Source organism: Ambystoma mexicanum, chromosome 11 (genome assembly GCF_040938575.1).
Source record: "Ambystoma mexicanum isolate Mex_15411 chromosome 11, UKY_AmexF1_1, whole genome shotgun sequence".
Lineage (NCBI taxonomy): Eukaryota > Metazoa > Chordata > Amphibia > Caudata > Ambystomatidae > Ambystoma > Ambystoma mexicanum.
In genome coordinates, this window is record NC_090934.1 from 1,248,241,118 (window position 1) to 1,248,265,875 (window position 24,758).

General features: G+C 45.3%; 1 protein-coding gene across 7 annotated transcripts in view; it reads left to right on the plus strand.

Moving 5' to 3' along the window:
• MYO9A (myosin IXA) overlaps positions 1-24,758 on the plus strand; it is a 1,154,601-nt gene that overhangs the window by 1,000,558 nt on the left and 129,285 nt on the right. For all 7 annotated transcript variants that reach the window (XM_069624659.1, XM_069624658.1, XM_069624661.1 and 4 more), the window contains one exon: positions 22,011-22,203. In XM_069624659.1, coding sequence (XP_069480760.1) covers positions 22,011-22,203 — 193 coding nt within the window. The remainder of the gene's footprint in view (positions 1-22,010; positions 22,204-24,758) is intronic.

Here is a 24,758-nt window from a genome sequence, read left to right on the forward strand (position 1 = left end):
GCTTTACTCTTTTCCGAAGGGGGCTAAATGAACAGATCAAAGACGAATTAGCCAGAGTGGCTCGCCCAAGTTCATTCCAGGCACTTATGGATCTTGCCATGCAGATTGACTTTCGTATCCAGGAAAAGAAGGAAGAGAAGAAAAAGACCAAGATGCCCTTCCAGAAGGTTTCCTTTGAGACCTCATTGAAACCTGATCCTACTCCAGTCTCTTAACGATCCAGAACCCATGCAAATAGGGGCTTTCCGTGGACCCATATCCCAGCAAGAAAGGATGAGGAGGATTCACACGGGCTTATGTATGTATTGTGCCTCGGATAAACATCTAGTTAGAGTGTTCCCTCCAGCCCCTCCACAGCGTTCGGGAAACGCCAGCTCCGGATCCTAGATGGAGCAAGGCTTCGGGAGAGTGATGTTTTCTCCACATCTATTCCATTCTTGAACTCTCTTGGACAGAACCACCTAGTGATTCTACAGGCCTTCCTATCGCCATCCAAGAATGAGACCTACCGTATTTTGGCCTTGGTGGATTGTGGGGCCATGGGAATATTCATTGATCAAGAGTGGGTCACCACATTCCATATGAAACCTGAAGCATCAAGCAACCTGTGGAGGCGATCGACGGAAGACCCCTCTCTTCAGGACCTATAACCTTGCAGACCAAAGAGATCCAACTCTCGATAAACCATCACCAAGAGGTGATAAAATTTGACATCATAAAGTCAGCTCATTACCGCATGGTACTGGGTATGCCCTGATTACAGAAGCACAACCCATATATCAACTGGGCAGCAGGATCCTTGTTTCTTGGTACTGAGTTTTGCATGTCTCACTGTCTATTCCTGGATTCCTCCTTGACATCTTCCGAAAGCACGCCAACAGACCAGCAAGGCCCACTCATGGTATCTAATATCATACAGGTTCCTAAGGCCTATCAGGAATACGTTGATGTGTTTTCAACTGCTATAGTCCAGGCCCTACCCCCCTCACAGACCTGAAGACTGCGCTATAGATACAGAACCTTCAGCAGTGATTCCTTTTGGAAGGATGTTCATTCTATCCGAACTAGAAAAAAGGGCCCTTTGAGAATACTTGGATATCAACCTTGAAAATGGCACCGTAAGACCATCGAAATCTCCAGCTGGAGCTTTGTTGTTGTTTGTTCCCAAGAAAGACACTAAAGAGCTTCGACCTTGTCTTGATCATTGTGGATTAAATCAGTGCACCCTCAAGGACTGCTACCCCTTGCCCTTAATCTCTGATATCCTGGAAGCGGTAAGAGGAGCTGTAGTCTTCACGAAATTGGATCTCGGGTGCCTACCATCTGATCCGTATCAGGGAAGGAGACGAATGGAAAACAGCCTTTAGAACACCGTTTGGTCACTTTGAATACCTGGTCATGCCCTTCGGACTTGCTAATGCCCCTGCGGGCTTCCAACGTTTCATGGATAGGCTGTTTTCTGACATGTTCCTCTTCGTCATCATTTACCTGGACGATATCTTGATTTACTCCAAGGACCTTCTAAAGCATGAAGAACATGTAAAGGCAGTCTTGCAACGGCTACGTGCACACACTCCTAGCTAAACCCGAGAAATGCCTTTTTCATGTCACTTCTGTTCATTATCTAGGATTTGTTCTTAGTCCAGAAGGAATTGGAATGGGCCATACTATCTTGGCCTGTTCCCTCTTCCGTGAAACAGATTCAATCCTTGCTGGGGCTCGCCAATTTTTACCGGAAATTCATACCGTCCTTTTCTGAGATAGTTCAACCGGTCATTGCTCTGTTGAAGAAAGATACTCCCTTTTTCTGGACCCCAGCTCAAGAAAAGGCATTCCAACGATTAAAAACAGTTTACTCAAGCCCCCATCCTAGCTCAAACCGATATTAATCGACCATTCCTAGTCCTCTAACCACGCCATAGGTGCAGTTCTAAAACAGGAATTCAAGGACAAATTGGAGCACCCCATCGCTTACCTTTCACGAACCCTGACTGCCAGCGAGACTCATTATTCCGTCCTGGAAAAGGAGCTGTTAGCCATCCGCCAAGCCTTCACAGAATGTCGGCATCTACTTCTGGGAGCTAAACATCCTGTCTAGGTTTGTACAGACCATCGAAATCTTCAAATTCTACAATCTTTGGAATGTAGGAATAGTCGTCAAGCCCGCTGGGCCGCCTTCTTTGCCCAGTACCAGTTCCACATCCATCATGTCCCCTGATCTCAGAACATAATTTCTGACGCCTTATCCCGACATCCTGATTACGAAACTCTTGAAGATCGGGCCTTCCCAAAGATGTTTCCCCACTGAATTTTTGTAGCCCAAGCAGTCAGTCTCCTGGAAGACATTCGAATGCAAACCCAGTCCTCTGAGATCTGGAAAGAATTCACGGGGAAAAATTGGTGGAGTCTTAGAACTAGAAACGGATACCTGTTCAAGGATAATGGCCTGGTCATTCCCACACAGAGACTGCAACTACGGATTATTAACCTCTGTCATGACACCCTTCACTCCGGGCATCGTGGCGTCACCAACACCCTCTGTCTCATACAGACAGTTTTGGTGGCCTAAAATGAAAATTGACGTTCAACGGTACATTCAAGCCTGTGCAGTCTGCAATCAAAACCAACATGATAACAAGAAACCGGCAGGTCTCCTACTTCAACCTACGCTACCATCTAGGCCCTGGGAATTCATCGCTATGGACTTTATCGTGGAATTACCACCATGATATGATAAACGATATGGCATTTGTAACGCGCCTATACACAAGCGTTTCAAGAGGCTATACGACTATCATGGTCACCATTGATTTATTCACCCACATGGCCCATTTTACACCATTGTACAAATTGCCATCTTCCTCAGAACTTGCTGGCATTTTCCTGGAACATATATTTTGCCTTCATGGACTCCCTTCCAAGATCATATCAGACCGAGGACCTCAATACGTCTCAATTCTGGAAACATCTATGTCGCATTCTAGGAATCCAATGTGCCCTCTCATCAGGTTATCACCCACATATTAACGGTGCTACGGAACGTGTGAACCAGACCCTGGAACATTACCTTTGTTGTTTCGCCACCAAGGTACAGGACGACTGGTCACTCCTTATACCCGTGGCTGAATTCGCCTACAACAATTCTGATCACTCGGCAGTCAAGACCAGCCCTTTTTATTGCAGCCAAGGATTCCACCCGTCGGTTCTACCTTCCATTCTCCCACATCCCACACCATTACCAACAGTCGACTCCTGGATTGAAACTCTCATCAACGTACACAAGGAAGCCAAAGAACATTTAAGAGAGGCCCAAACTCTCACTAAGCGTTATGCGGATACCAAAAGAAGACCAGGGCCGCCTTATGCCGTCGGTGATCAAGTCTGGCTGTCCTCGAAACTACTGCCTCAACATTTACGACCAAACAAACTGGCCCCCCGATACTATGGCCCCTTTTCCAAAAAGGAAATCATAAATCAAGTCTCATTCCGGCTCAAGTTGCCAGACTCATGGAAGAAGATTCATCCGGTTTTGCACACTTCTTTATTAAAACCTTACATCCGATCCTCCCGGAAATCCTGCAGACCCAACCCCGTGGTTGTTGTAAGAGGATTCAATTCAGCACTACAGCTAAGTTAACGCCTAGTCTAGAATACTGAATGAAAACCCTTATTGATATATCTTTAGGTCCAGTTCATGCGTTCTGGATGACTACCCCTATATAACACCCCTCTCTTGGAATCCCCCTGACCCCACTGAGCCAAGAAGTAGTTCTGTTTTGCAAGTTTAAAAGGTTTATTTGATAATTTAAAATAGATATATATATCACGCTTTATAATAAATTAATAATTGAATAGCACACTTAATCTGATATGATAAAGATCAACAATGGAGAATCTGGCACTAGCACACTTCTTATAATCACTAATGAGTTGACATGAAATGGATAAGGTAGCACACTGGTAAATAGGAACAAAAGTATAATGTGGTAGAGGATGCTTTATGTAAGCTCAGGTGGATGCAATATTCAATGAATGAAATGCAGTATAGAGATACTCAATATGATTTCAACAAAACAATGTAATCACTTTTCTCTGGCAATCCCCTCCCCCCCTTGATGCAAGGCAAGGAAATGGAAGGAAAACACACAGTTCTCAGAAATGCAATAAAATGTGATTCAGTTCACCCCAGCAAGCTTAGACTACAGAAGTTTGAAAACACAGATAGGAGTTTTGAAAACACAGGCCCAAATGCTTTGATATGTGCTAGCAATGGATGAGAAATATGCTGGAAATGCTTTTTAATTCCCTTTCAGAGGTTCAGGGTGAGTGGTATCTAGTTAATATTAGTCCAGGCTCACACTAGCAATGGGCAGGGATAGTTAGCAGGTTAAACGAATTTCTGGCAAATGGAAGGCAAGCAGCAGCTGATTTTACATGTGGAGAAATTTGCAAATCGCGGTAAAATTCGCGGATGCGCCGAGCGCTATTACAGAGGAACCACAAGGACTATCTCTATCGTTTTGGGGTCCTAGGAAAGCCTAGGATCTCAGCTTCCAAATAAAAGTTACTGCAAGTCTCTAGCACAAACGGTTGCGGAGATATGAGCGATTGAATAAAGGTCGTTTTTCAGATTTGAAATTTTAAAGTTCAAAAAGACAAGTGCAGCTTGCGACTAGAAAATGACAAGTGACAGCTTTACAAATGACAGGTGACAGTTAGGAGGCAGTTCTACTTAGATTAAATAGATTGAATTATATTATTTTAACTAAGAGATTGGTTCTGCACAGTTTTCTAGGTACTCACACTATATTCTTGAGTGAAATGGGCCTCGCCATGGATCTGGTCAGGGTTTTGGACTGGGCTCGGGTCTCTCTCTGGGCACAGCACTGCTTTCTCTCTGGGTACAGCACTGCTTTCTCCCTCTGGTCTGGTCTCTTAGTTCTGGATAGATTGAAGTCTCTAGTTTGGCTCTCTGGAGGTTTGATGGAGGTAAAGTCTGGATCTCTGGATGTTGTATGGTCCGGCAGAGTGCGTTGCAGCAAATGGAATTGAAGGCCCCTATCTGTCCTGTCTGTCTGCTTTTATGTGTTTAGAATGTGGGTGTGTTCTAGCATCACTGACCCTACCTCTCTCTCAGCTTCTAATTGGTCAAACTTCCATTTATCATTTGATTGGGGAATGAACTGTGAGTCAGAGGGATGTCATTTTATGGCTTGCAGATAGGACACTCCTCTGTCAGATTGCACACATTCTATATTTGATAATAAAAGACATATTTCACAGTTACACAGTTGCTTGAAATTACATATACATGGTGTGGCTGAATTTAGCCATGTCTCTGTCCAAATCTGCTGTTTCTAAGAGCTTGCATTCAGAAATGGCAGATAATTGACTTTTTAACTGATTTTTCAATTTCTGACATTGACCCAACTTTACATACATGTGTGCAGGGAGTAGGGACATTAACTGATGAAGTTTCAGATTTTTAACATGCATACATTTAGAGTAATATCCACTTTTCCGCTAAAACCCCCCTGAACACGCCACCGGGTCGAAAAACTTCTTAAATTGTGGGCAGAAAAATCACAAGAATTATGGTATCATTTATAAAATTTTCACATGTCCGCTCTATGAATGATCCATCTTTTTAAAGTTATGTTCTGGCTCCAAAGGGGTGTGGTTTACCCTCAGCACAAGATTGAATTTCTGGTTTTTCCAGTTCTGCCAAGCCAGCTTGCTCTCACAGGCAGTGCTCCTCCCCTTTCCTCAGGAGGAAGCCACTTTTTACGACCATTTACGACTCCTGCCAATAAAACCTTTGCCTGAGCCAGGACAGGGCTTTGTTCAGAGCTCCTGTAGAGCACAGGTAATTCAATTATCAGATAGATGGCATATCCTTAGTGTGAGCAGCAAAAGGGCAGCTAGGCCTGGGAACACAGCTGTGACTCAAGTTTCACTCCTGATGGAGGTAGTTGCCAGGCAAATTGGAATCTCTTTAAGCTGTCATTTCTGTTCCCCAGTTTCTGCATTCAAATAAAACTAAACATTTTCACATATGCAGCTAGAAGGCTGATTCTAAGTTTAAAACTATGACATTTAAACAATTGCAACCTATGTGACACTCAAAAGTAGGTCACTCAGTCAATTTAAACATTTAGATTTTTTTTAGTGTCTTTCAGTCCAAATTTACTTAAACTGCTGAAATCCACAGCGCAGCCAGTCTTGTTATAAACCTTCAAGTCACTTCAGAATATAACTTTACATTGGATCCACCTCTCAGTAAGTCTTTCTTTGGCCTGTTTTGGGTTCATTTATTCAGTTTTGCAAAAAGTAAAATCTGGTGTTGTTTTAAAATGCCGGCTTTTGGATAGTGGTGAGTACTGGTACTGCACCCATTTTTGGGATTTAAGAAAATGAATTCCCAACAGTTATGGGTTTGCTTTTGGCAATCAGCATTGCATCTCTGAACTCACAATATAGGCAAAATGGGATTTTCCTGTGCATTTTCTGGGGAGCTCTGGCCATTATGATGTTTTCAATGCCAGTACTGCACAGATTTGAGGTAGGGCTCGGATGCATGGGTAAATACATCCCACAAGCCCCCCTCTTGCGATGGCCATTCTATTTCACGAATGGGACTCGCAAGACCTGGGATGTTTCCTCATCTTCTTCCAATAGATGGCACAGTTCAGCATCTTTTCCTCCATCCGGTACTGATCGATCGGTTCTCCTCACCGGTCCTGATGGGAAGATTGGGCGGTACCCCGGGCCCGTTGCGTCTCTGCTCGCGGTCTCCGGATCGTCCTCCTTGGCCCGTCTTCAGGTTTTCTTTCTCCTAGGACGACAAAGGAAGAGCGGCAATACCTACTCATAGACTTTTTCCACCACTGTTGAGATAGTGGGGCAGCATATGCATTTCATCATCACGAAACATTACATTCTTATTTTGAAAAAATAAAAACAATATAACTAAGAGACAGTTTCATGCAAATCACAATATTTTAGAGACTAGATGTGGTATGTTTTATGGTTGGAACAGAATTAGTCTGAGACAGTACCCGCTAGGATTCCAGAGGATTCCTCCAGTTGTTGCAGAGTGTGCCTGGGATGGCAACACTTCAACTGGTTTATGTGGACCCACTTGTCTTCCCCCTCTGCCGAACCGCCTTTGGGGATGCGGATCTTGTAGGCCACAGGGGAGATTTTGTCGATGATCTCAAAGGGTCCGTTCCATGTAGGCAAAAATTTGCGCTGCTTGGCCTGGTTCCTTTGGAAGTTGTATAGATAGACCCGGTCCCCCACCTGATATTCCTTCCTGGAAGTTTTCAGGTCATAGTGGGTCTTCATGCCATCAGCTGATCTTTCTAGATTCCGCTGAGCATAAGCAAAAGCATGTTGGAGGTGTTTCCTTAAATTCTCCACATACTCATGAGTAGTGGAGGCATTTATCAGTGTCTGCTCTTGGGTCCTGTAGAGCAAATGCTGAGGAAGCACCATCTTGCGCCCAGTCATCAACTCAAATGGTGACATTTTGGTTGCAGATGAAGGGGTAGATCTGATAGCCATTAGGACCAGAGGTAATCGGATATCCCAACTTGGCCCAGAATCTGCCACAAACTTCTTTAATATGCTCACAATGGTTCGGTTATATCTCTCTACTGCCCCAGAAGAAGCTGGCCGATAAGCAATATGCAACTTCCTTTTGACCCCCAGTATCTCCCACATCTTTGTCATTACTTCACTGGTAAAGTGGCTACCTCTGTCTGACTCAATCCTTTGAGGTAGACCAAAACGGGAAAAGATGTGGTTAATCATCAAGGCAGCTGCAGTTTCTGCCTTGCAATTTGGGGCTGGGAGACATTCCACCCACTTGGTAAACAAGCATGTGACGGTCAACATGTACTTATTCCCCCTAGCCGAGCGAATCACGGGGCCTACAAAGTCGATTTGTAAATCTGACCATGGCAGTGTCATTCCCCTCTTTTGTAAAGGCGCCCGGTGCGTAAGGGATGATGGCTGAAATTGTGCACGCACAAGACACCCCTTCAAGTATTGGTCGAGGTCCTGCCCCATGTGTGGCCAGTATGCAACCTCTCTTAAGATTTCCAATGTTGTGTGAAACCCCCTGTGACCGGCAGTGGCCGCATCATGGGCGTGACTTAACATCAGGCTTCGGAATGAGGTAGGAACCACCCACTGATCGTGGCCAGCTTTGGATTTCCTTACCAACAAACCGTCTTGGATCCGGAACATTTTTGGACATTTCATCAACACTCTTAGGTCCTCTTTCCCAATGTAATCGGTATCCGTCAGGGGAAAGTTCTCAGGGTCCTCAAGGTGCTGGTAAAATTTACCAATAATTGGATCCCCCTTCTGAGCAGTAATCAAATCAGCATCAGGGGTCTCCTTACTCCATTGTGCAATTGAAAGGTCGTTGTGAGCATTTGTCTGGGACCTAGTGATGGCAGTGACCTGGATTTCCCCCAACAGGGACTCAATCTCAATTAGATCCCCTTGGATGGCCCCGGTTTTGGCCAGCTGATCAGCTAAGTCATTTCCAGTTTTGTCTGGTCCCTCTACTTTGGAATGACCCTTGATCTTTTTCCAATAGATGGTCATCTCATTCGATGTGACCAGATCATCAATGTTTTGGATCAACTTCCCATGTTTCAAGGGTTTGTTGTTAGCACATAACATGCCTCTGGTTTTCCAATTAACCAGGTGCTCCACGAACCCGTTCCGTACATAATCCGAATCTGTGATTATGACCAGTTCGTGGAGTTGATGCTGGACAGCAGTGAGGATGGCCTGATGCACAGCCATCAATTCTGCCACCTGACTACTTCGGGGACCAATTTTGTATCCAGCGGAGGGTTCTGGGGACTCATTCACCCATGCATTCCCTACGCCGGCCACCAGTTCTTTCTCCCCGTTGTTGTCAACATGGTAAGAGCATCCATCCACATACACTGTGGGCATTCCCTCACACTTGTCCTCTTCAAAGACTTTGTGGGGGGAATTAAGGTATGCCTCCATGTTGTCATTTATTTTTAGACTTTCGTCCTCGAGACAGTTTTCTCTGGCACAATCATGCAAGTCAGCCAGACCTTGCGCGAGGGGACTCTTCTTGTTTTGGCCATATCGGACCTCCACAGGAAAGCCTTGCATTGACAGAATCCAGGAAGTAATTCGGGAATTACTCACATTTCCGGCCCGGATTCTGTCACTTTGGAGATATTGCAGAGGCTGGTGTGGAGTCTCCACTATGATGTGTTCCCCCTGGATAAACGGGCGGTAATTCTTCAATGCCCACACCGTTGCCAGGAGTGCCTTCTCACAATCGTTGAATTTTTCCTCCACAGAGGATAAAGTTTTGCTCGCATAGGAGATTACTTTATTGACCTTGTCGTGCTTTTGGTATAATACTGCCGTCAAGCACGTATTAGAGAACCCCGTCTCCAGGAAGAACTCCTTGTTTCTGACAGGGTAAGCTAGGCAAGGCGCTTGTGAGAGGCTTCTTTTGAGTTGTTTTACTGCCTCAGATTGTTCTGGACCCCATTCCCACTTGACCCCCCCCCTTCAGGAGATGAATCAGGGGTCTGGTGATCTCTGCGTAGCCCTCAATGAACTTTCTGCTGTAATTAGTCAGTCCAAGGAGGCTCCTTAGTTCCCGCAGAGTTGTGGGGTCTTTCAGTTTCTGAAGTGCTTCCACTTTCTTTTCCTGGGGACAAAGACCCTGAGGAGTAATCTCATGCCCCAAGAAGTTAACACGGGTTTTACACCACTGTGCTTTCTGAAAGGAAAGTTTTGCTCCGGCGGCCCTCAACTGTGTCAGAACATAACGGATCTCCGCTATGTGTTCCTCAACAGTTGAGCTTTTGATGAGGACATCATCTACATAAGCCAGGTTACTCCTTGCACCCAAGTCGGGCATGGCCTTGTGTAGAAAAATGTTGAATTCATTGCCGGAGTTGAGGTATCCGAAGGGAGTCCGGGTCCATGTGTACTGCTGGCCCCCAAAGGTAAAAGCCAGCTTGTATTGGTCCTCCCTACTGACAGGCACAGTCCAGTATCCATTGGTCAGGTCTATTGCAGTGAATACCTGTGACCCCTGGATCTGGGCCAGCCCTTGGTCAATGTAGGGCAGTGGCCATCGGGAAGTATGGACCCGTTTGTTGAGCTCCCTGAGGTCGGCGCAGAGTCTCCACTGGCCGTTTGGCTTCAATATTCCCAGCACCGGATTATTGAAGGTGCTGTGGACGGGACGGATTATTCCCCGGGACTCAAGGTTCTTAATTATTTCAGTAAGGGACTCCATGGATGCGAGAGGCAAACGATATTGCTTCACAAACACAGGAGTCATGCCAGGGTCCGTGGGGATTGTTGTTGTGTGGATGTCAGTGCGACCACAGTCATACGAGTCTACCGCAAAGAGATCTTGGAAATCCAAGAAAACTTGTTTCAACTTTTGCTTTTGTTCCAGAGTCACACAGGCATCAGCTAGGTTGACTCTCTCTTCCACCATCTGCCTGAAGCCTGGAAAGACTTCTGGTTTGGCTATTTCAGCGGCCTCCTCCAGCTGGGTGGAGAAGTCCCTGGTCAGAGTGCTGATTTGGACTGGAGGCTTCAGGTGGGAAAGGCAGCCCTCATGGACCTGGAAAATCACCTCATCCCTCCTGAAGTCACAAGTCACATCTTCCTTACCATAGGGGCAGGAAGTGTACACCAGGAAGTTCCCCCCATGCCGGGTAAAAATCCTGTCTGGTGTTGTATTGTCATCACTGTCACTGTCAAAGCAGTCCTTGGGGATTGGTTCTTACAGTTCATTTAATAAGTCGATGGAAAAATGTCGGTCATCAACCGCCATTCCAATAATGGTGCCTGCGGCTAGAGTAATACTCTTTAAGTCGCTGTTATCCACCTCTATTGGAATGGTGTCATGTTCTATGTTGACTAATGGTGTTGGGTTTACCCCCAACCCTTGCTGTTGGAGAGAAGCATTTAGATGTATGTAAGCATCAGGGTTTTTCAACTCTTGTCCCCTTTTAACTTTCACTTCCAGGGAGAATTGTCGGGTCCTTTCTGGGATGGTGACTTCCTCTTTAGTCTGAATTTCAACTGCATAAGGTAGCAATTGAGCTGACCTAAATGCTTTTTCTGGATCATCAAAGCCCATGGGATTATCCGCTAATCGGGACCAAGCTTTGAAGTTTATTAGGTCCAAACTAATGGCAAAGCGATTGAGAATGTCACTGCCTAAGTAAAAGGCGGCAGGGACGTCTCGCACGACCCAACAATTGTGGACTATGCTCTTGTTGCCAATGGAGATTTTGAGCATACACCTGCTTGGCAGGAGATGTTTGGAATTAGGTGCTTCCAGGTCCATTTCCCATTTGTCTATCAGTTTGAAGGTGGGAATGGCTGGATCTTTTGGGAGTTGGCGGAACATGGCTTCGCTGATGAAGCTCTTACCGTTGTTCACACACACTCGAGCGAGAACAGAGTCCTTCCCATCATTTAACTGAACAGGGATGAACAACTGCTCTCCAATTTGCTGAATATCAGCTAGGCTCTGAGCTGATTTCACCTCTTTCTGGACTATAGGAGTGGGAGTTTCAGATTGTGGATTGGTATAGAATTTCAGAGTGTTTCCTTCCAGCGTGGAATACCACTTTAGACTGGAAGGAAGGTTGATTTTCAGAAATAGAGAGGACCCCCCATCACCAGTCTGTTGTCCTACTGCTATTACTGTCACGTCTGGAATCTGGTTGTTCTGGAAGTGAAATTCTACTTGGTCAGATTTTTGTTCAACCATGTGGCAGGTGCCGTTTAAACTAACATGGTTGACACACTGTTTTAATTTTATTGGTCGGCTAGTCTGGGTCCAGAGGACCTTGTTTACACAATCTATTAGGGGTGACAACCTTCTCAGGAGGTCATTCCCTAGTAAACAAGGGGTGCCCTCTGGGGTCACAACTATGACCGGGTGCTTCAACTTATGTCGCCCAATTTTTATGTCCAAATCTGCGGTCCCCTCAACGGGAATTTCCTTCCTGTCAAAGTTCTGCAGTTGTCCAGGAAGAGAGGTGAGAGGAATTTGGTAATTCTCTCCCCTTCCTGCATTCAGTTCGTCAAAGGCCCTTCTGGACAGAAGGGTAGCTTGAGATCCAGTGTCCACCAGTGCCGAGATTGTACCCTGCCCCTGTACTTGTACCGGGGCATAATATCTTCCCTCCTTCTCCTCAAGGGGGCACAGATAATGTACATTTTTGGACAACTGGTGGGCTAACTTTCTGGTTTTGGACATCGCGAGAGAAGAATTTTGGGCAGAATTCGGTGGAGAGCCTTGGGAATCTGAAAGAAAAATTTGGCAACTGGAGATCAGAGCCATTGTGGGTTCCCCTGGCTCCGGTTCTGGGCCGCCCCCCCCTTTTTGGAGGCAGTCACCAGGATGGGTTTGAACCAGGGGATTTTCTTGCTGTTGGTTCTGGGATGAGATGGTGGGCGGCGGTAGCTCAGTCTCCACATCTCCCCAGTCTGGATTTGCATCCCTAGGGACCCATTTTTCTTTGGGAGGAGTTCCCCCCTCTCTGAAGGAGAAGATCCTTTTCCCAGGACCCTCTGAGGATCCCTCTCCCTCAAATTGGAAGATCTGTACCTCCTCCTCAAACTGAGTCTGTTTGGGTCTTTTGTTTCTCCTACCCCCCTCTGCTCCTTAGGAGGCAGACTTTCAGGGGCAAGAGATTTTGTTTCCGGTTCCTGGGTTTCCAGGGGCTGTTTACAAGTGAGGAAGGAAGCTTCCTCCAAGGCTTTACACCCCCCTTCCCTTTGTGCCTCCTCCCTGGGAACCGGTGAGTTATCGGGGTGCTGCCCCCGTCATTGTTCTGGAGCACCAGGTCCAGAGTTGGGTGCGTTCTGCGCCGGCATGCCGATCTGAGGGTTCTGCTGAGCCCTCAGTATGTGACCCAGATCCCGCGCCATGTTTTGAACCTGGCGCTCTAACTGGGAAACCCGCTCAGGCTGATACGGGGCCCTGTTTTCTCCCCTGGGCTGATCCCGGGAAGGGTAGCTGTCCCTCCTCTGGTAATACCCCGGGTTGGGAAGATTTTGGTACCCCTCCACCCTTGGCCTCCCCTCTCCCGGATTCAGTGGTCTGGGCTCAGGGAATTGGGGAAAGAAGGATGGATGGTTTTGGGGCTGGAAGTCGGGTGGATATCTGGGGAAAAAGTTCTGCCCAGGGTTTGGTAAATTTCTGCCCTCCTGTGGGAAGTTTGGAGGGAAGTTCCCTGGGTTAGGTGCTTGTCTGGATCCCCCCCCTTGGGCTGGAGGAGTCCACACATAACCCAGGATGGGTCGATTTCCCTTGTAACGGGGACTTACATAATCAGGAGAGCGAGGGACCCCATTTGTGGGGCTGCCTCCTTGGCTCCCTGTCTGTGACTGACCCGAGGACCTCCTGGGCCTAGCATTATTAGGTGCAGGCAGGTTTTTAGGCCCCCCCATCTCCAAATCCAAAACGGGGGTGACCTTTACCTCTGCCACCTTGGCAGCAGCAGGGGTGCTGTTGGCTTTGGGGTTTTTCTGGGCATTACTTTTGCTATCTCTCGGTTTCTGCACCTCATAGATCCGGGTAGCCTGTTCAATGACCCAGTCTAAAGATCTTTTCTCGTGAAAATCCCTCACGAGCTGGGTCATGATATATTTGGGCAAGGCATGGAAAAACGTATTTATAAATTCCCTGCTATCCGTGCGCACCCTTCTTGTGGTCTGTGCAAAAGCACGCTTTAACTCCTGCACAAATTCTTGTGGGGCCTGATCCTCCCCACATTGCAAATTGTAGGCTGCCTTGCGAGCCTCTTGAGGATTTCTGTGAACAGAAAAATGTTTCAGGATGGCCGCCTTATATGTGGACCATCTTAAATGATTTTGGTCCTCCAGCCCCGCAAAGAAACTGGAGTATTCCGGGGAGAATGTCCACTTTACATATTGAATACAGCTTTGGCTGTCCTTCAAATGGAAAGTCTCCATCATTTGTTCAAACAACTCTAAGTGCTCCCAAACAGAATACTTAGCGTTCTTATGGTAAGGCGTGATGACGCTCCTGATCGCCTTAATCTGCTTTAAGGGGTCCTTAAGCAAGGCCCTTTTTGCCTTATTGGCCTTTTTGGTTCGGGTAACCCTTGTCCATTCTTCCTCGGACTCAGAGGCACTGCTCCCAGAGGTTCCCATCTGTTCTTCCAGGTTTTCCCGGATTCTGCGAGCCTGGGAATGGCTGGCAGAATGTGGGGACCTGGTCTCCTGTGTCCTGCGCAGTTCAGAGGAGTCTTCAGATTCCTCCTTGCTGCCAGGATTTGATGGGTACCCCCTCCACTGACCTAACTGGGCAGAGGTTTTCAGGATGCCCTTAATGGGCCTACTCTCCTGGGGTTCCCCATTGAACTGTACTGTACTTGGGTGCCCATACCCGGATGCCCACCCCTCCATTCCTGAGTGGTACTGGCCTATGAGCCCCATACTCTTAGCTGGATAGTAATCTGCCATCCCTGCGGCCCTGTGCTCATGTGCGCCAGGGGACATAGGGGTGGTAGAGTCCAGGGACTGGGGGAGATGAAGGCCCCTGGGGTTAGGGCTCCTGCGGTTATGGTCAGGAGTCTCTCTTTCCCAGCGGACCTCATCTCTATCCGCCCCTGCTCCCTGTTGCAATGCAAGAGCCTGCATTTGTGCTTTCAGTTCCTCTGTTAAGGCCTTACTCGACTCTATCAGTTTCTCCTGCATCGCTACCTGTTGTTGGAGCCTATCATTGTGTTGACAGAGGGCCTCATTTTCCCCTCTGTGCTTCCTGGTTGGTCCTGGAGAACTGGGCCAGTCTTTGCTGCAGGAGGTTTACCTCCTGAGCTGTGTCCCTATTGGCCTGCTCCTTTCTTGCTAGAGCCTCTTCCACCCTTCTGGTGTGCTCTACCAAGTTCTGGTTTTCTTTTTGGAGGTCACCCAGCCCCTGGAGGGCCAGGTGATTTTCTTCAATTCCCTTTTTTAAGTGGCAGACTTCCTGGCCTAAAGTGTCTCTTTCCTGACTGAGAGCCTGCATCTGTGCTGCCAGGTCGTCCCTTTGCCTTTGGAAGGCACCAGCTTTCTGGCGCTCCTGATCAAACTCTGCCTGGATATCCAGGTCTTTCAGAATTAGTTTGTTGCTCTCTGCCTTCACTCGATCTAGGTGGCCTTGCAGGGTGACTACCTGCTCAGCACATACCCTGTTGAAGTCTAGTTGTTGCTCCAGCTTTTTCTGGCTTTGCAGTAGGGAGTCCAAACCTTCTTGGTGTTCCTTCTGCAAGGCCAGAAATCTGGTATCCTGTTCTGACTTTTCCTTTTGCAGCACATCCATATCCTCCTTTATTTTAGTGATGTACAGTCTGCTGTCATTTTCTGACTCCTGGCTCCTCTGCAGCCTCTGCTCAGAAGAGACCAGGTCAGATTGGACCTTCTCTAACACCATCTGTTGCCTATTTGCCAGATTTTGGCTTTCAGCACATCTATCCTGCATGTCTCCCATATATAGGTACAGGTATGCTGCTATCCTGGCGATCTTATTGTGTTCCTCTTTGGCTTTAGGAGCCATATATAGTTCACTCAGGGCCACATGTAAGGGACCCTGATCTCTATATATATCTGACCCTGTTTCAGTGACCTGTTGTGTGATGGCCTGCAACCACACATCCTGGCCCTGTTCGGTCCATTCACCTCTCACAAATAGCTTATGCAAGAGGTGCTCTCTGGCTATTTTCATGTCTACTAAGGTCGACATTCTAGAGATTGGTCTCTGTCCTGACTTACAGAAGTTTGTATTTTATTTTTGCAGAACAGAACTTTTCTTGGAGTGTCCCTTTTGAGGAATGCTTCACAGCGTAATGCAGCGTGGTGATCCGACTGGATGTATGTATCCCGTCAGTTAGCACACTGTATTAAGCTGCACAAATGGTAAATCTAACCCAACGTCTCGGCTCGAGCCCCCAATTTGTAAGAGGATTCAATTCAGCACTACAGCTAAGTTAACGCCTAGTCTAGAATACTGAATGAAAACCCTTATTGATATATCTTTAGGTCCAGTTCATGCGTTCTGGATGACTACCCCTATATAACACCCCTCTCTTGGAATCCCCCTGACCCCACTGAGCCAAGAAGTAGTTCTGTTTTGCAAGTTTAAAAGGTTTATTTGATAATTTAAAATAGATATATATATCACGCTTTATAATAAATTAATAATTGAATAGCACACTTAATCTGATATGATAAAGATCAACAATGGAGAATCTGGCACTAGCACACTTCTTATAATCACTAATGAGTTGACATGAAATGGATAAGGTAGCACACTGGTAAATAGGAACAAAAGTATAATGTGGTAGAGGATGCTTTATGTAAGCTCAGGTGGATGCAATATTCAATGAATGAAATGCAGTATAGAGATACTCAATATGATTTCAACAAAACAATGTAATCACTTTTCTCTGGCAATCCCCTCCCCCCCTTGATGCAAGGCAAGGAAATGGAAGGAAAACACACAGTTCTCAGAAATGCAATAAAATGTGATTCAGTTCACCCCAGCAAGCTTAGACTACAGAAGTTTGAAAACACAGATAGGAGTTTTGAAAACACAGGCCCAAATGCTTTGATATGTGCTAGCAATGGATGAGAAATATGCTGGAAATGCTTTTTAATTCCCTTTCAGAGGTTCAGGGTGAGTGGTATCTAGTTAATATTAGTCCAGGCTCACACTAGCAATGGGCAGGGATAGTTAGCAGGTTAAACGAATTTCTGGCAAATGGAAGGCAAGCAGCAGCTGATTTTACATGTGGAGAAATTTGCAAATCGCGGTAAAATTCGCGGATGCGCCGAGCGCTATTACAGAGGAACCACAAGGACTATCTCTATCGTTTTGGGGTCCTAGGAAAGCCTAGGATCTCAGCTTCCAAATAAAAGTTACTGCAAGTCTCTAGCACAAACGGTTGCGGAGATATGAGCGATTGAATAAAGGTCGTTTTTCAGATTTGAAATTTTAAAGTTCAAAAAGACAAGTGCAGCTTGCGACTAGAAAATGACAAGTGACAGCTTTACAAATGACAGGTGACAGTTAGGAGGCAGTTCTACTTAGATTAAATAGATTGAATTATATTATTTTAACTAAGAGATTGGTTCTGCACAGTTTTCTAGGTACTCACACTATATTCTTGAGTGAAATGGGCCTCGCCATGGATCTGGTCAGGGTTTTGGACTGGGCTCGGGTCTCTGGGCACAGCACTGCTTTCTCTCTGGGTACAGCACTGCTTTCTCCCTCTGGTCTGGTCTCTTAGTTCTGGATAGATTGAAGTCTCTAGTTTGGCTCTCTGGAGGTTTGATGGAGGTAAAGTCTGGATCTCTGGATGTTGTATGGTCCGGCAGAGTGCGTTGCAGCAAATGGAATTGAAGGCCCCTATCTGTCCTGTCTGTCTGCTTTTATGTGTTTAGAATGTGGGTGTGTTCTAGCATCACTGACCCTACCTCTCTCTCAGCTTCTAATTGGTCAAACTTCCATTTATCATTTGATTGGGGAATGAACTGTGAGTCAGAGGGATGTCATTTTATGGCTTGCAGATAGGACACTCCTCTGTCAGATTGCACACATTCTATATTTGATAATAAAAGACATATTTCACAGTTACACAGTTGCTTGAAATTACATATACATGGTGTGGCTGAATTTAGCCATGTCTCTGTCCAAATCTGCTGTTTCTAAGAGCTTGCATTCAGAAATGGCAGATAATTGACTTTTTAACTGATTTTTCAATTTCTGACATTGACCCAACTTTACATACATGTGTGCAGGGAGTAGGGACATTAACTGATGAAGTTTCAGATTTTTAACATGCATACATTTAGAGTAATATCCACTTTTCCGCTAAAACCCCCCTGAACACGCCACCGGGTCGAAAAACCTCTTAAATTGTGGGCAGAAAAATCACAAGAATTATGGTATCATTTATAAAATTTTCACATGTCCGCTCTATGAATGATCCATCTTTTTAAAGTTATGTTCTGGCTCCAAAGGGGTGTGGTTTACCCTCAGCACAAGATTGAATTTCTGGTTTTTCCAGTTCTGCCAAGCCAGCTTGCTCTCACAGGCAGTGCTCCTCCCCTTTCCTCAGGAGGAAGCCACTTTTTACGACCATTTACGACTCCTGCCAATAAAACCTTTGCCTGAGCCAGGACAGGGCTTTGTTCAGAGCTCCTGTAGAGCACAGGTAATTCAATTATCAGATAGATGGCATATCCTTAGTGTGAGCAGCAAAAGGGCAGCTAGGCCTGGGAACACAGCTGTGACTCAAGTTTCACTCCTGATGGGGGTAGTTGCCAGGCAAATTGGAATCTCTTTAAGCTGTCATTTCTGTTCCCCAGTTTCTGCATTCAAATAAAACTAAACATTTTCACATATGCAGCTAGAAGGCTGATTCTAAGTTTAAAACTATGACATTTAAACAATTGCAACCTATGTGACACTCAAAAGTAGGTCACTCAGTCAATTTAAACATTTAGATTTTTTTTAGTGTCTTTCAGTCCAAATTTACTTAAACTGCTGAAATCCACAGCGCAGCCAGTCTTGTTATAAACCTTCAAGTCACTTCAGAATATAACTTTACATTGGATCCACCTCTCAGTAAGTCTTTCTTTGGCCTGTTTTGGGTTCATTTATTCAGTTTTGCAAAAAGTAAAATCTGGTGTTGTTTTAAAATGCCGGCTTTTGGATAGTGGTGAGTACTGGTACTGCACCCATTTTTGGGATTTAAGAAAATGAATTCCCAACAGTTATGGGTTTGCTTTTGGCAATCAGCATTGCATCTCTGAACTCACAATATAGGCAAAATGGGATTTTCCTGTGCATTTTCTGGGGAGCTCTGGCCATTATGATGTTTTCAATGCCAGTACTGCACAGATTTGAGGTAGGGCTCGGATGCATGGGTAAATACATCCCACATTGTGGACGACCAGTTGGAATATGAAGTATCCAGAATATGCGACTCCAGGTATAAACGGGGTCAACTTCAATACCTGGTCGAGTGGAAAGGCTATCCTCCTAGTGAAAGAACCTGGGAACCAGTTTTTTATCGGAATACCCCTCGATTGCTCAGAAGGTATCATCTCTTACACCCGGGCAAACCTGGTGGAACAGGTTTTCGGAGGAGGCATGCTGTCATGATCCACAGAACGCGCCCCTTTTGGACTTCCTGGTCCCTGTCACAACGGGGCTTGCACTCCTTGGTACTTCCAACATGGCCGTCTAACGTGGTACGCCTTCCACCAGCCTCCATGTCAGACGTAGCACATTCTACAAATAGACCATGCCCCGCGCGTCTCAACGCTATCGCTGGTAGTGACTAGACGTGTGCTCCGTAGTTCGCTGACCTATTCTCCTGTTCCTGGTTCCCAGACCCTCTAAATTCCCATCTCCCTTCCTCCCTCTTCTATCTACCTTGCTTCCCGGATTTCGTGTACCGCCTCCGAGTACACCTTCCTCGTTTCCTGGACTTCCCGGAGCCTCCGAGTATCCCGGGATGCTGAACGCACGCTGGAGCCAGAAGAGGCTCGCGCGGGCTTGTACAAAACCCGATCCGTGCACAAGAAGACTCCTTCCAAGAAACCCTGCAAGGATCGATCTCAGGTGAGAAAGGGGGAAATCCGTGACACCCTAGGCCTAACCTAGTGTGTTGGATTGAGTTGAATACTCGCCTGAACTCTACTGAACTTTTTATTTAACTTTGAAAACTTTCTACAATCAATACCAGAGCCCACTGCATTATTTCTATGAAAACCTACCTGAAAAGGTTATACTTTCAAACTGAGGACTTTTCAGCACCAGTTCCCAAACCATTTTAGGGTTGGGCTTATTATTATTGAAGGAAGCTGTATGGATTCTGAAGATCTTCCCCTGTCTTTCCTTGCATCTTACTACTCACCTGTATTGCAATGCGGGACGCCGTTGTAATAGGATGAAGTCTTACAGACCATCCTGATAGAGGATTTTGCACAAGAAGTTTGAGGTGTGGAATTACTAGTTTGGAATGCAATCGAAGGTATGAACAGAGCGGGTATTCAGACGATTTGAAAGATTAATCTTGAAGTATTGGATAAGAATTTGACACTTGCCCAATCTAAGCCTTGATTATTGGGGGGTATTCAAGGGAACAGCGTGGATAACGAGCACAAGCATATTGGATACCTTATATTTTTTTGTAATAACAGCTCAAGTGTCAGCCTTGAGAAAGACCACTGGTCGAAACACGTTTTGGCTGCTAGCTGTTTCACACGAAACGTAATTTTCATGTGCAGTGATGTAGATACCCTGTGGGTTTGTTAGTTCATTGGAAATGTTCCAACTTGTGATAAGTCAATATAAACACAAGTGTTTCACGAGACCTTGTCATTTATATTTATCTTTGTTTCATTGTAAATGACATATGGTTAGCGCAAAGTGCCAGTTGCTAGTTGATACCAACATTCCTGTATTGCAGAGGTAATGGATTAATATGCAATTCTGTTCTCAAAATGGTGAATGTGTATATATGTTTTATAAGGTTTTGTGTGACAATACTTGCCTGTCGTTTGTAAGTGCTTATTGTGCAACTGAAGGCCGACTAAATAACTATTTGTATATACTTACTGTCTAACTTAAATTATTGCTCTGTGTGGGTTCATTTTTGCCCTAGACAATTATAACACTTTTTCTGAGACTAAGCCTTGACCTCTCACCTACCATACCTTGATGGGGTTTTGGTTAACCTCTCAGTGTCTTCCCTGTTTACCACAATTAGGGTGACCTCCCAAATTCCTACCAGCAGGGCTGAGTTTTGGAATCCAACGGTATCAGTGCAGATTTGGTCTTCAGTTGCATCTGTCCTTCCTCTGCTTAGACAGCCAGAAGCCCATAACATGTATGGGTCTATCAGTTTCCCTTCACACAAAGGGAACAATGTTTACCTGTAGAACCCACTGGTTTTCTAACACGGGAGTGCCCCGAGAGTCCCCATCAGGACATTATGCCACCAATTTACAGTAAATGGCTCTTGGAAATACTGTTCTTGTTGTACAAGCTCTTTATAAATATCCTATGAATAAATAAATAAATACAACTTGGAATCGGTCTATTTGGTATAACCTAACCATAGGAGGCTAGGTGTGTCTCTGGCACATCAAAGAGTAAGGAACCTGGATGAGGAGCATATTCAGACACCTCGGAGGGGTCAGTAAATCAATGACTAACAGCAAAACAATAAATGACAGTTGACAGAAATACTATCGCTTACCTTTGCACTCACAACTGTGGCTAGGCGAGCCAAGCCAAGCAAAGCATGCAGGAACCCTTTACTCCTAGTTGTGGGGTCAGTGCCTCTCCCCTTGAACAGAGGGCTGAAAGAAGATGTTCAAACTCTAAGAAAGCCTTAAATCTATTATTTTTTATTTTATTTTTATTGTTTTAAGTGCATTTGGTTGCATTGCAACCTTTTCACACTATTACAAAACTTATATTTTTTTAATCATTAATCACACTATTACAAAAATATGGTAAAAACCCTTTCATACCATAATAGCACAAATCAACACAGATTTAAAAACATGTCATCATCGTAGCTAACAAGACTGGAAAGAGACTATTGTCTCACCCTATAATTACAGATTCATAAATAGTTAAAAACAGAAAAGCCTAGTAATTAAAATTAAGGTTAAAATTACAAATGTCATCTCTTCCTTGTATTGACACAAGTTTGCTACCGACAATTTCCCATATATGAAAAGCCTTATGTCATAGTAGTATGGCTAAAGTGAGTCAATGGACTAAGAACAGGACTTTCTATTTAATGAGTTATGCTTACTTTATTGATCTACTAATTTAATGCCTCTGAGGTCAAGAGTAATGTGCTGATGGTTGTTGGTCGGTGCTGCACATCCATTGTAACTTTGACTGTGTTGTCTCCTTCTCCCTACAGTATGACCCAGAGCTTTCCTCAAAGCAGTTTGCAGTGGAGCTTTCGCGTCTCACCAGCGAAGAGCGTACAGTGCCACTCTTAGCAGAGAAGCTAATCAACTATATTGAAATGCATGGGCTTTACACTGAGGGGATCTACCGCAAGTCGGGTTCCACCAACAAGATAAAGGAGCTAAGGCAAGGGCTTGACACTGGTAAGTGCTGAGTAAACCTCTGAGGGGATTCCTACCATTGAAATGAGTGATTGTCAGAAAAAGGAAGAGGCTGTTGACAAGACAATGTGAGAACAAGAAAAGTAGACCGCTAAGCCATTTTTTTGTATAGTTTTATTTATTGAATGTATCAATAACAAACAATGTGGTTAACAACATTATTAATCATGGTTCAATTTATAATTTCCATAACAAATGTAAACTGGGTTTATATCAGAGCACTAAAGTGACTGCAGTTTTAATTTATAAAATAAACTGCTCTATGTTAACGAGGATTCCCAGCCTGATGACGGAACTATTCATACAGCATGTGAAACTATGGAAAGATACCAATGCTGGAGAACAGGAGTTACAGGTAAGTAACTTATTCCATAGTGTTGGGTAGAATTTTCCTTTTATGTGTAATTCTCCCCACTTAGTGAGTCCCCCAGCACTTTTTGCTGGACTTTTGGATTTGTATTTAACTCTCCTTAGGAAGTAGGAATCTTTGCGCTCACTCATTATTTTTTGGCTTTCCTTGATGGAGTCTGCTTTCCCCCATCTTTTTGTGGAATCTGTATTTTATTATTGTAGCACGCAGCACTTTCTGTGCAGTGTTGCTGGAAGCTCCTTGAGCTCCCCTCTTTGGTTTTATTCTACTTTCTTGTGTTAATTTATTCTACCAGGATGGGGGGGATACGTTTTATCCTACCTATGCTTTTCCTTTGTGAGATCAGCACAGTATCTCATTTCTCACCTCTCCTGTAACTTTTTAGTTACAGTGGCAAGTCTGAGTGGCTTGTGGCAATGCATGTTTTCTACCGACTTCCCGTGATTTTTACATGCAGGCTACTTTCGCTGCTGTGGTAAAGGGCACAGGGGTCACCATTGACCTAAAATATGGTGCATGTCTACTTTTTTTGTCCAAACTCAAAATGGCTTGCCCTGCTTTGATCCTTCCGTTTCCTTACCTGGGTGGGGGAGGTCCTGCTCAATCTCCTGTCCCCAGAGGTTCCAGTGTGTCTGGGAGAACAGGAAGCTGGGAGGACACTGAAACGCCTCGGGTCTGTGTCCTCCAGTGTGTCTTCTTGGATCCAGTGGGTGCCTGGCTGTCCCCTTGAGACAGCAACTACCTAAAGTTTGAATGGTGCATGCATGCTGATTGGTTGGGTTCCTGTATAAAAGTCGAGGGTCTTGATGCTGAAGCCAGAGTTGACCACTGGAAAAAACATACCGAAGGACGTCTGCAGCGACCGCTAAGCCAACTGAATGACCGCTGCAGCTCCAGCCCTTTCTTCTGTGCAACAGGGAAGATCCAGACCGGATGACTTCCTAAGTTGGACTGGTGGGCATAACGAGTCTCGAGACCAGCTACAGTTTGATCCATCCCATGAAGTGATGCGACCTTCCCGACCTGCAATACCCGTGTACCGTGGGACCCCTGGCTCTACTGCGGTGCATCATCTCATCTAGCGCTTTAGCCGTCTTCAAACATTTGGGCATCTGTCTGGGCCTACAGAGACTCCATCCTAACCATAGAAATCCCCTCAGAAGCATTGAGGACCCAGAGAAGGCAGAAAGTCTGCTGGGTGACAACCGTCGCTTCTACAAAGCCTGCCTCAAGCCTCCACAGCCAAGTGCCATGAAGATAATCTGCTGGGCATCCTTAAGTGTCTGACCATCTGCACCCGCTAAAAGTTCTTCATCCGTCCACCAAGGCCAGATACTCTAACCCCGGAGCTGCTGTCTTCTCTGGTGGACCTGCCAGTGACATCACTCGTCTTCATCATAGATAGTACTGCCTAACTCCTGGGTACTTACATAGGCAGTTGTTGTGGTGTTGTTTGCTCTTCCTGAGCTTCCTGAGTCACGTTGGGGTGGACGACCCCAGGCTGAAATCATTCAGGTGTCCTGTCCTATTTAGCCCCCCTGAATCCTTTGAATCATAATTCATGCCTATTTGTTACTTGAAATCATCTTCTCAAATTTGACAGTGTCTGCCTTACTTTATTCTGTCCCCCAGTGCTCCCATCTGACTGTTTGAGAGACCCATACCCCAGATAGGGTTGGACTTCTAATGTTTAGGACTACACAACGCTATCTAAACTGCCAGCACTGCTTTTTAGTAATTGAATGGTTTGCTAACCTAAAGCTACTCTTGATACTTCGTTTTTTTCTAAAGGTCTGACTGTGATATGAGTATTCCTACTGCAAAGGTCCTACTGTATACATGTGGGAAACTTTCCTTACCTGAATTTTTATTTTGAATTGAACATTGCCTAGTATATATAATAAATAAGCATATTTCTATATAACTACAGTGTGTGTTTCCTTGACTAAAAGTGTACTCAAAGGTCTTTGTACTCTACTACAGTCCTTCTCCCTCCTAGACTAAGCCTGGCTGTTCAGCCATGGCTACAAAACCTTTTGGTTGGTTCAGGCCAAAATCTACGAATTGGAGCCCTGTACATCTAAGAGTGAGTCTTCTATAGTCCTACCATAGGTGGACTTTAGTACAACTCCCTAACACATACATTGCTGTTTCCGTCCTCCAAACC